The sequence below is a fragment of the Tachypleus tridentatus genome, chromosome 13 (assembly GCF_004210375.1).
Source record: "Tachypleus tridentatus isolate NWPU-2018 chromosome 13, ASM421037v1, whole genome shotgun sequence".
Lineage (NCBI taxonomy): Eukaryota > Metazoa > Arthropoda > Merostomata > Xiphosura > Limulidae > Tachypleus > Tachypleus tridentatus.
Genome location: NC_134837.1, coordinates 122,639,867 through 122,652,366, shown reverse-complemented (window position 1 = coordinate 122,652,366; position 12,500 = coordinate 122,639,867). Strand labels below are relative to the sequence as shown.

At 31.9% G+C, this 12,500-nt stretch overlaps 1 protein-coding gene across 1 annotated transcript in view; it reads right to left on the bottom strand.

The window, feature by feature from the left end:
- Positions 1-11,493, bottom strand: part of LOC143237522 (NPC intracellular cholesterol transporter 1-like) — a 39,047-nt gene extending 27,554 nt beyond the window's left edge. Inside the window, exons 1-4 of the mRNA XM_076476880.1 lie at positions 10,987-11,493; positions 4,420-4,576; positions 3,675-3,918; positions 203-448 (exon numbers count right to left, since the gene is read on the bottom strand). Coding sequence (XP_076332995.1) covers positions 203-448; positions 3,675-3,918; positions 4,420-4,576; positions 10,987-11,052 — 713 coding nt within the window. The 5' untranslated portion in view covers positions 11,053-11,493. The remainder of the gene's footprint in view (positions 1-202; positions 449-3,674; positions 3,919-4,419; positions 4,577-10,986) is intronic.
- Positions 11,494-12,500: the final 1,007 nt, after the last annotated feature.

The following is a 12,500-nucleotide window of genomic DNA, read 5'->3' as shown; positions in this document are numbered from 1 at the left end:
CTCTAATGATGACATATCTAACATAGTTACATGCTAACATGATACAGAGTGACCCTCCTGATAACACAACAAACAACATGATTCAGATACATTCCAGGACAATTCTCCTTAATGATGAAACTAACAGAACTGCATATTAGTGTGGTAATAACACATTAAAGTTCTTGCTTTTAAAAAGAAAACATAGTAAAATGACTTTTACTTTAAAGTTGGCTCATTCATAGGAGTAAAAGTCTGGCCATTCACTGTTACAGATGACTCTTCAGTTATATTGAACAGAATCTGGAAAGGTGCAAAGCCTCCAGCAGATGGAGTTGTACCCATGAAATCTAACCATCTTTGGGCAGTGCAGTCTGGTCCCCACATGCCACACATCAGTTCCAGCAACGGTGATCCCGGGACAAGACCTTCCACATTCTTACACGATTCAAACAGACCATCTGAAAACCTTTAAATTGATAAGAAGTAATAAAACACCAACAAGTAATCAGTTTACTTGCATCATTAAACTGTAATACATCACCACCATATAACTGATTCAATCATGTCATTAAACAGTAATACATCACCAACAACTAAACAATATTCTTCTATCATTAAACAGTAATACAACTGCAACAACTAATCTGAATAATTGTATCAACGACTGTGCACAGAGTAAGACCACTGGACCAACTCTGTACTTCAAAAGTAATGTTGACAAAATTACCAATTTACTATGTATTATCTAAACAAAATGTGGAAACTTTAAATAAAATGAGTAACTCCATTGTACACAAAAAATCAGATCAATTACCAAAATATTTGTATTCAAGATATGTCTGTGAACTCACAATGTCAGTGTAACTCAGACATATTAGATTACAAAGTGATGTTCATGTGAAGATTAAAGATATTTCTGTCCATCATACAGTTTGCACATTGCATTTCATAACCTCTTACACCTACAAAATGCATAGCTGGTTTTATTTCAATCTTCATGTATATTGTATCTGATATTTACGAGTAGATTGTGGTAGAAGAAAGAAAGCAAGTAATGTAAGGTACAAGCAATAGTTGATAAAGTGACATAAAACACTTAATATCACACTGAATGGCACTCTGTAATAGGTCACAGCAAAGATACTTTGATCCCCACCTACAGTCATGTGAAAAAGTTAGGACACCCTATGAAAGCCTGTGTATATTTGTAACATTTTTGGATATATAGATATTTAATCTCAATTTTAACAATACTGAGAGATTACAAGAATATAACTAAACAATTAAAACTGAAGAAAATACTAAGATCTTCTGTAAATGTAATTCTACAAAAATGCATATTCTAACCGAGGAAAAAGTTAGGACACCCCCACATTTATTCCCACTTAAAATGGCTCAACTCACACAGGTGTATTGCACCAGGTGCACATGATTAGAAGATCATTACTCAGCATTTGAATAAGGCTTGCTCTATTTAAACCTCACACATTTAGTTTGGTGTGCTCCTGACTGTTGAAGTGAGAGTGAGCACAATGGTGAGAACAAAAGAGCTTGTCTGAGGCCTTCAGAAAGAAAATTGTAGCAGCTTACAAGTCTGATAAGGGATTTAAAAAGATCCCAAAAGAATTTGAAATCAACCATTCCACTGTTCAGAAAATAGTCAACAAGTGGAGGGCTTTCAAAACAACTGCAAAGATGGCCAGGTCTGGTTGACCAAGCAAGTTCACCCCAAGAGCAGACCGCAAGATGCTAAAAGAGGCCTCCAAACACCCTAACATCTCATCATGGGACCTACAACAGGCTCTGGCTACTGTTGATGTGAAAGTGTATGCCTCTACAATCAGAAAGAGACTGCACAAGTTTAACTTGCATGGGAGGTGTGCAAGGAGGAAACCTTTGCTCTCTAAGAGAAACATCAAGGCCAGACTGAAGTTTGCCAGAGAGAATGTAGACAAAGACCATGACTTCTGGAATAATGTTCTTTGGACAGATGAGTCCAAAATTGAATTATTTGGACACCAGAACAGAGGACATGTTTGGTGTAAACCAAATACAGCATTCCAGGAAAAGAACCTCATACCAACTGTGAAGCATGGAGGTGGAAGTGTCATGATTTAGGGCTGCTTTGCTGCAGCAGGACAGCTCACAATCATAGAATCCACCATGAATTCTACTGTGTATCAGAGGGTGCTTGAGGAACATGCGAGTCCATCTGTAAGAAAATTAAAGCTGAAACGGAACTGGACCCTGCAACACGACAATGACCCAAAACATACCAGTAAATCCACCAAGGACTGGCTGAAAACTAAGAAATGGAGAGTCCTGGAATGGCCTAGTCAAAGCCCAGATCTTAATCTCATTGAGATGCTGTGGGGTGACTTGAAACGGGCTGTTCATGCAAGAAACCCCTCGAACATCTCACAGCTGAAAGACTTCTGCATTGAGGAGTGGGGCAAACTTTCTTCAGACCGATGTCAGAGACTGGTAGATGGCTACAAGAAGCATCTCACTGCAGTTATTTCACCCAAAGGGGGTAACACTAGCGATTAGGGGTATGTTGTCCTAACTTTTTCTTCTGTTAGAATATGCATTTTTGTGGAATTACATTTGCAGAGATCTTAAAGTATTTTCTTCAGTTTTAATTGTTTAGTTATATTCCTATAATCTCTCAGTATTGTTGAAATTGAGATTAAATATGTATATATCCAATATATAGGAACAGTAACCAGTGCCACTAATTTACAAATTTAGCTTAATTGTTACACTATGCTAAAGCACCACAAATTAACTGGTTTACCTGTATCTTTCAAACACTAAAATGGAACCACCAACTAACTTATTTACTTGTATATTTAAACACCAACTACACATTTTACTTGTTTTATACTGTAATTTTTGTCAATTTATCACAAATCTTTAATATGATTCAACACAAATGTAAATCTTTTATATTTCCATGAAAAAGTTTGTCACAAAAAAAACCTATTCAGAAAACAAGGCCATAAAAAATAATTGACAAACTTGGAAGAAAATGTTTCATAAACTAGTTTATACTGCAAGGCCAAAGTGAATTATTTTGTATAAATACTATGACTATTACAACACTACATATTTAAGACATAGAATACAATTAGTAACTTTAGCTTGTTCCTTCCTTTGTTACTTAAAAATAATCTACTGTCTTCAAAGTTTAATTTCACTTTGTGTTATAATCTTAAACACCAGTTTTTAATTTTCTTCATATATCCAATATATGTATTAACAGTTAACAGTTGAAAAAGTTGTTCAAACTTAAAAAACACAGACAACCTTTTTAGAACTCCAGTTATGTTTTCATCATCCCTTGACAGATTTCAAAATGTCCCAGTGAAAACATTTTGTTACTCTAAGTAAGCAAGCTAAATGTCACTAAGACAATACACATGCATGAATACCTGTAGTTTAAGAGAAGAAAGTGTTCAATACTCGTCTTGCATGTCGAGGTATAAACGAAACATTCAAGTTACAAAACATTTAATATTCCATTGTATTGTGTACCTTCAAGACAAATGTTGAATTTAACAGATTTTCACTAGGATAAACTGAAACATTTTTGTTTTCCTTTAACAATTCATATATCATAAGCTTATTTGTGTGTGTGTGTGTGGGGGGGGGGGAATCAAACTCCTGATGTCATAATGATAAATAATCACCTCTTTGACAGGAAATACTGAAGACCAGTGACCCTCTCCTTGCTTTCTTCATTCTTTTCTGAACTTATCACCTTTAGAAAAGTGCTTTGTTTGGGAGAGCAAGTAGATTGACAGAAGTTTTTCCTGAAGTTGCTCATACAAGATGGACATCGACCAAAGCCGAGGGCTTCAGGTGTCCTCAGGTTTAAAACAAGATTCTCAATCTGATTCTCATCACAACAAACAAGTGGTTCGTCCTCTCCATCTAGAAAGTTGAGGTAAAAGATGCAATAGCTTATAGTGAACAAAGAATTATTTCACTGAGCTCTAAATATTCCACTAACATTAATTATAGGTAAGAGTGTAATCACTTATGGTGAACAGAGAAACATTAGTTCAGTCATCAACTTCTAAATACACCACTGAATTCATTTTTGTATTCTAAAGCTAGTTGTTACAGGTATTAAAACTAACATGATGATCCAGAAAACAATTGAAACATTGTTTTGTACTTTGTTTTAATTAAATGTTTAATACACATTCCAACTGTTCTTAGAATACATTTCTGCTTTGAGTGGGTTTCTTGTCATCATAAATTTATTTTTAGTAAAATAAATTAACATTGTAGTCTTCTAATTACTATTTACAAATAAATTCAGTAAAAATTAAGAATATTTATATACAATTTCTTTTTTAAAAAATTAAACTACACTGTACTAATTTAAATTTACTACTAGTGCTTTCTACAAGTTTCCTCAATCCTCACCTGGGACAAGTTCAGGACATATTTTCTTTAAGTCAGAGACTGTTTTATTGTTTCTTAATGGCTTAGGAGGTCCATCATACTGACAAGGGAGATCTTTTCCAAAGTCACTCTGTCCACAAGTTCCATACCAGATACACTGTCCCTCTTCTCCATGGACCTTGACATATAAAATCAGGTTTCATTAAAATGTATAATTTTAAATTATCTTATCCTCTAATAACAGACATTGTTACAACATTACATTTTCACATAAAGTATACACTGAACTGCAACATAAAATTTCCCATAGAAATTTTTAACATTAAATACTAACTCTTTAAAAAGTGTTAATGATTTCTATAACATGAAATACAAATAGCTTTCACAAAGACTGGACTACTGTATCATGCAAGAAACAAATAAAACCTAAAATATGTAGAAATGGTCACGAGACTTCATTAGTCAAATAATGCATGTCACATTTTGCTAATCAGGTAAATATACTTTTCCAGTAAGCAAGCTTAAAGATGATGGTTCTTCATCAACAACGTTACCACATTTCCCTAATTATTAAATCAATATACTTCTCCAATAAGCAAGCTTGAAGGTGATGGTTCTTCCTCAACAATGTTACCTGGCATTCCAACTTTTCTAAATGCAACTAAACTAGTTACAAAAACTATGAAATACATTAAGTTGATTGTAACTTCCAGCTGTAACTTCTTAACAACCTTTATTAATATTTATGCAAAAACGGCTCATTTGGGTTGAGAAAATATTTTAAATAGAAAAGCAAACAATGTTTCGACCTCCTTCGGTCATCGTCAGGTTCACAAAGAAAGAAAATTATTATTATTATTTTTTATTTCTTGGTTGCACTCACCTCCAGTAGTTATTGCATCAAACACCATGATTCTAGACATTTCTTTCTTCTATTTTTATGTCGCACTTTATTAAAATAGTTACCAGTGTCTTTCTATATGGTTGTATGGAAAGAACCTCGAATTTTGAAACCATAAATTTGTTCTCTTTTAGATTTAAGTTGAAGTAACATGAAAAAAATGGTAGGTTCATCATGAGATGTATTACTGACTGATATCATACAATCATATGTTTACTCCAAGTTAACAATGCTCCAATGAGAAAGCAAAGCATCTCCGAACATCCAATAAACCCAAAAATATTACATGACCCATAAAAAACCCTTTCTATAGATACCATAATACATCTTTCCATCTCCAATGCACTGTAGTGAATTAGTCCTAAAACCAAGCAGGCACATAACAATAAAGAAAATGACATGAATAATAATAAAAAATAAATTATTCTGCTCTTAATAACCAGAAACAAACCTTAACCTTTTCCCAAACAGACTCCTGATCCATCAGACAAACAACTTGATGTGATACCTGATGGACATGTAACAGAAAATTTGCTGCTCTCTAACTTATGACAAAAATAACTTTCCAATTCTTTAATTTATACACTGACTATTCTCAGGTTTTTAAATAATGAGCTAAAAAAACTGTTTCTTTGTTCTTGTACTAATAACCTGGTAGTTTTGATTATGTTGAAACAGCCAAAAACTTAACTACAAGGGCTTTTGTGATGATAATGCATTATTTATAGACTTCATCTTTTCTAACTTCTAACAATTATCTTAATCATTTGGCTTTTGTACAATTCATAATTACTTACCATATCCAAATAAATAAATTTCAGTACAAATTCATGTCACTTCAGCAAGAGGGAAAACATACACTAATGTCAGTAGTTAAACAAAGATTGTGTCATCTACTTTAATTCCTTAACATGTGCATTTGATATAGATGATGTATAAAGTTACACAATTAAAGTTCTGATATCTGTTTTGGAAAACATGTAGCCACTTTTTTGAGATAAAATGGAAGGATATACTTTTAGAAACACATGCACATCTAACATTCTATCTAACAAACCAAATGGTACAACGTAAAACACCTTTACGTCAAATAAATTGCCTGTGTCACGTGGACTGAGAAAAAGAGCCGATTCAAAATAGAACTGAGATTTGCATTTCAAGCTATAATGCTTTTTCATCTTGAATTCTAAAACTACTATCATGTTTTGCTTTACAGCATATTATAACTGTCTTTTATTAATTTTCACTTCTTCATTCAAAATTATGTAACCTTATAACATATATTTCCCCAATAAACGAGCTTAAAAACCATGATTCTTCCTCAACAATATTACATTTCTCCAATTATTAAAGTACAAGCCATGTTTACACACATACAAGTATCTATTATGGTTTCAGTTATTGTGTTATTTTGGTAAATCATTTGAAATAAAAATATGTCAATGGGATATTTACTGAACTTTACAGAACATAAAATGTAGCATCACTGTCTGAAGCTAATTTACATTCATTCATTTTATATCTAGATATAAAACTGTGCCTCCCAATCAACTCAAAATGACTGCTGAAATTTCTGATAAAAACTATTAAGAATTTACAAGATTTCACTGTTTATTAAACCATGCCTGTAAACAGAAAACATACATTAGACACAGAACAAAATATACAGAAACAAACCTCGCAGTTCTACACAATCATCAAAAGTATAGAATTAACTAACCCACAGATTTAAACAGATGAAATCATGCATTCATTTTAACTGATTTATAATCACCTTATTAGTTAATACACTTCAATAAAAAAAAAAGAAAACAAGCCTTAGTCCTAAGCTCTAGCATGTTAAACCTATCCAATTTAACTTTTCCAACACCTTCCAATGTAATTCATTTATTGCAAAGTGTTGGCTAGCATGAGAACCCACAGATCCATAATTCATGTCACAGATGCAATTCATACAATATACTTTGTAGCCAATGGTACATAATAAATGTCAAAGATCAGTGGTCAAATCCCATTAGCTGATTACATTAGCACTACGTACTGTTTACTAGTTGACTTTCTTCTACCCTGTCAGGTCAAAATGAAGGTCAGCTAAAACAGATAACCTTTGTATAGCTTCCTTTAAATATTCAAAACTTCAATGTCAATGTCAACCAGTACATGACCATTCCATCAGAGAAGAGTCTTAAGTGTGAGAGCCAAAAACTTGTTAAAGTTCTGAACCCTGATTTTCTTTTGCTATTTCTTCATACCAGGTTCTGATCTACCTGCTCTTTTAAAGTTTTTAAACTGATGTATGGCCAGAGCTCACAACTAAAATCATAACATCGACTCATACGACAAGTCTTTTATATAGTCCAAGATGTCTACCAGTGCTTCCTGATTCTGACTCCTCTTTTCCTCTTCATCCTAATCCAATGATGTTTTGTGATCTTTTAAGTTCCAGGCAAATGCAGATTCACTGACAGGAGTCAATTCTTTCATCATAATTTCTTTAAAATATCCTTATACTATGCCTAAACTCAGGACCCAAAAATCAGATTACTCTCAAGAATAATTTAAGGTTATCCAATCATAACACATTTTCTGTAGAGAGAATGAAACTGAACTGTACATAGCACTCTAACTGAAGTGAACCTCAATACTAGTTTCCATAATACTTCATGATAACTTATTTTGTTTTTCATTCACAGTTTAAGAGACTTCCAAACAGCTTACGTATTAAACCAACATATCTTAATTACACTAGTTTTGCTCACACTCTACAACACTAAATGACATTCATAATGATGACAAACTTATTAAATCACATCTCATCTGTAACCAGTTTCAAAATTAGTACTCACTCTACAACACTGAATAACAATCATAATGATGACAAATCTGATCTCTTCTATCTTCAAATTTTTAGCTTATGATGAAGCTCTATGCTGCTAAGTCATATACCTCTCAAGTATTTCTATCTTACTCGTCATACAAAAACATTACAAATGATGCCACAGTAACATCCAACCACAAAGAGCAATTTGTTATGACAGAGCATCAACATTATTAAAAATTACTTAAGAAAAACAATATAAAATTATCAGAAAACAAACTCCAATTATAGTTCTGAATTCTCAAAAGTTTTATCAATTACAATAAGATATAGTACAAGATACAAAAAAATCAACATTCCTGATGATCAAGTCACAATTTTATAATATTCATAAAAGATTTATTGAACATGCCTAACCAAAGTAACTATCAAGTTACAATTTCAGAACATTCATAAGAGATATTAACTGAACATGTTTAACCACAGTAACTATTAAATAATTTTAGAACATTGATAAGAAATATTAACTGAGCTGCATGCATAATTCAGTTTTCTAAAATTCATGAAAATATTCACTTCTCTTATTCACATTATAGTATTGCCTTAAACCCCTACCACAAGAAAGTTATTTTCCGAACAGAAGACTTTTCCCATATCATTTAAAACAGTTCTTATATTTTTCACAGCAGCACCATAACAGTTTATTATCAAAACCCACTGTCGCAATAGCATGTGGTCTACAAAGGTATTTACACTATAGTGTACAGTCCACAAAGATACTGTCATAAAAGATTTACCTTTTGTTTACCTGCAGATGATGGCAGTTAAATAATGCCTTTAAACAAAAACAAAAGTACAAAATATTGTTACATAATATTTTGGGGGCAACTGCAATTGGAATAAAACAAGTTCCAACATTCAAAATCAGTACCTAAAATGAAGGCACCCTTGTAACACAGAATTAACAAAAACATTATTTGCTTAACAAAAACTTGGGCATGCATAAATAATTTAGCAAGAAATTAAGTTTCAAAACAGTGATAACAATAGTATCTGTATAGACTGCATACTATAATAGCATCCAAAATTCAACAGCAAATATGTAGTTGATTTTTTTGCACTATTTCCTTTTTCTTAGTATTCTTTCTTCTTCTTTCCCTTCCTTCCACAAGCCAAAATATAAAACAAAAATCTACTTGCCCCTTCCCTATCCCACAAAAAAAAAAAAATCAGAATTTTGTATCTAAAATTTTGTTTTACTTAACAGTGAAAAGGAAAAAAATTATCGAGAATTGACAGATAAAGAACATGCACTGATGACCCAGCTGTTTGAATATTTCTTTATCGTAATACATTCCTTAAATGGAATACTATACAAACAGCAGAAAAACAATGATGTGCAACAGTCTAAGCCTTTTACCATGTGTTAATAGTTTTTATTCCTACAGTTTAAAAAGAATAAACTGGTGCATGTATACATGTATTAACAATCATAATTTAACTGTATACATAGAACTCGGATGGAAGACACTGAATACCCAATTTTGCACTTTTATAATAAGTGCAATGAAATCAAAATTGGACATTTATGAAAAAAAAATTTTGGAAAAGCAAAAAACCTAAAAATAAATTAATATTTCAAATATTACAAAATCTATTTCATTTAAGATAAAACACTTTATATCCATAAGTCTTTTGTATGAAAATTCCATACCCATCAACACTGCCAAGGAACACAGGAACAATATAAACCTTACGTGCATCCAAGACTTTAAATATATTTATTAATAGGACATTATGACATTACAGCTCAACAACAACTTGATGTACACAAAATAGTACATAATTTATGGTTTGTGTTAAAACTGCTAAGAAATAAGACAATGTTTAAAATATATACATATATTCTGCAGTTTTCAATGGTTTTCATTATGTTTAATATTTTTCTGGCATTGGCAGTCACTTTACTGTACTCCTATTGTAGGCAATATTGTTGTGATATGTTTACTGTTTGTATGTAACCCAGACCTCATTAAAAAATATACTGAATGCATTGTTTTGGTTTGAAGCTTAGAGGTTAGCATATTTAAATTTCATTTGTATTTAGAATTTTCAGGAACTTGCAGTGCTTCTTAGAAACCTAACCAGTTTTTCTTTTGTTGTTATCTTGAAACATTAATACATAAAAGATTTTCACTATAGACCTGTATCTTTAAATTGCAAAGTTCAGTGCTCTCCTCTATAAAAAAAAAAAAAAAAAAAGTGCAGACTTTGACCCTAGCAGCATACCAGTGAAAGTAAAATTGAGTGTACAAAAATATGTCCACAAATATTAAATATAGTGTTGCCCTAAATCTCAAGGTTTATCTGACCAGCCTTCCCTTGGATGTAAATGTATGACTAATTATTTTAGGATTATACATGTTTAATGACTTTATAAACATTCTAACTTACAATTGAATAATATTGGTATTTATACATCTCATAAAACTGTCAGTGTTAGATACTTAGAACACATGAAATTCTAAATTCTAAGTGAGGCAGAAAAATGTATTTTGTTAACAATTTGAATTGATACATTATGAAACAAGGTTTGACAATAACATCAATTGAAACACTTCATAAAACCAAAAAAGGCCTAGGGTAAAGGCCAAGCTAATATCACTAGTAACACTAACATTAACACTAGCTAACTACTGTACATTTTAATACATTAAACTTTATATTAACAGTACAGATGTTATTTCTCTATGGATTTATTAATATTATTCTAAAGCTGAATAGTAGTATATTGACCATTACTACTAGTCACAGTAATATTACAATTACGAATATTTAAAATAATAAAAACAGTATCTGAAATACTTACCCCTGTTAATAGAAGGCAGATGTATGTCAGATAGAAAGAAAAAGTCTCGAACTTCTGAAACTTCATTGCAATTTACACACGTCACTGGTACTGGTGTGGTAGTTTGTAGAATTAAAATCCAAGTTCTGTATCAACTCTAGAAACTTGTTTGAAGGCAATTATTAATTTAATATGCCCACGAAAGTTCCGAAACCTGTATTACGAATAACAGTAGTAGCAGTAATTAAAAGGCTGGCTAGTTCTAGTTCTGTAACTTACCTAACTATATTACTATTAGTATTAGGCCTAATAACTATAAATATGAGATATACAAGTATAATTTAGCAAAATACAAAAAGGTTTAGTCAGTTAACACATTACAATTCCTTTTGTACATGGTACAGTTATATAGTTTAAGAAAAAATTTAAGAATAATAACAGCTTTCGCATACCACAGTAAACTAAACTATCTCACGCCATTATTCTACACAACCACGGACTCATTGCACATCACGCGACAAGTACATGACATCATACCATTTCCGCTTTTTTGTGATTCTCAAATGCTTTTTTTTCTTTTTTTTTCACACGGTCGCAACATTAATAAAATTAAATATTTACTTAACTCGTTTCTGTGTGACTTAAGATTATCACAAGTTTTTACGAATTGATATTCATAGTCAATCAGTGGCGTCATAAAAAACGGTTTATAAACATTGATGAAAATGTCTACTTCTTTGAAAAATATCTAATTCTTGAACTATTTGGTATGTATACAATATTTTTTACGTTTTGAAGAGGGCTAACTATTGGACTAAGTGCATAATATTTATCTAATTTCATAGGTAAATTCTAACTTTTTTGTTTTCATCAACGTAAATTTCATATTAATACATATTATAAAAATATTTCGAATCAAAGTTATATTGAACGTTAATATAAAGATTATTGCATCTGTAGAACCACAAATACATTTTTCCTCTCTAAATGTTTGTTTGTTGTTAAGCGTAAAGCTACATATAATAAGCTAACTGTGTTCTGCCCACCGCAGGTATCAAAAAACCAGTTTCTCGCGATATAGAGGCCTAAATTTCCCGTTATACCACTAAAGAAGTTATGCTGACGTAACCTTTTCGATATTATTCGCACAGATACATTCCTTTAAAGATGCTTGACGAAACTTTGTAACAACTAATTGATGTAAAATGTAAGATCAGGTTGCAATTAATTTTTTTTACTTTTTTTAAAAGTAGGTGATTTTTTTTTAATTATAGTTCCATACGATGAAAATATCCACGCTCTCTCTCTCTCTCATAATTATTTGGGTATTTATATACCCAGGAAGATAAAGTTTCGTCGACCTCTGGCTCCGGCATGGCCAAGTGTGTTAAGACGTGCGACTTGAAATCTGAAGGTCGCGAGTTCGCATTCCCGTTGCGTCAAACATGCTCGCCCTCCCAGCAGTGGGAGCGTTATAATGTAACGGTCAATCCCACTATTCGTTGGTAAAAGAGTAGCCCAAGAGTTGGTGGTGG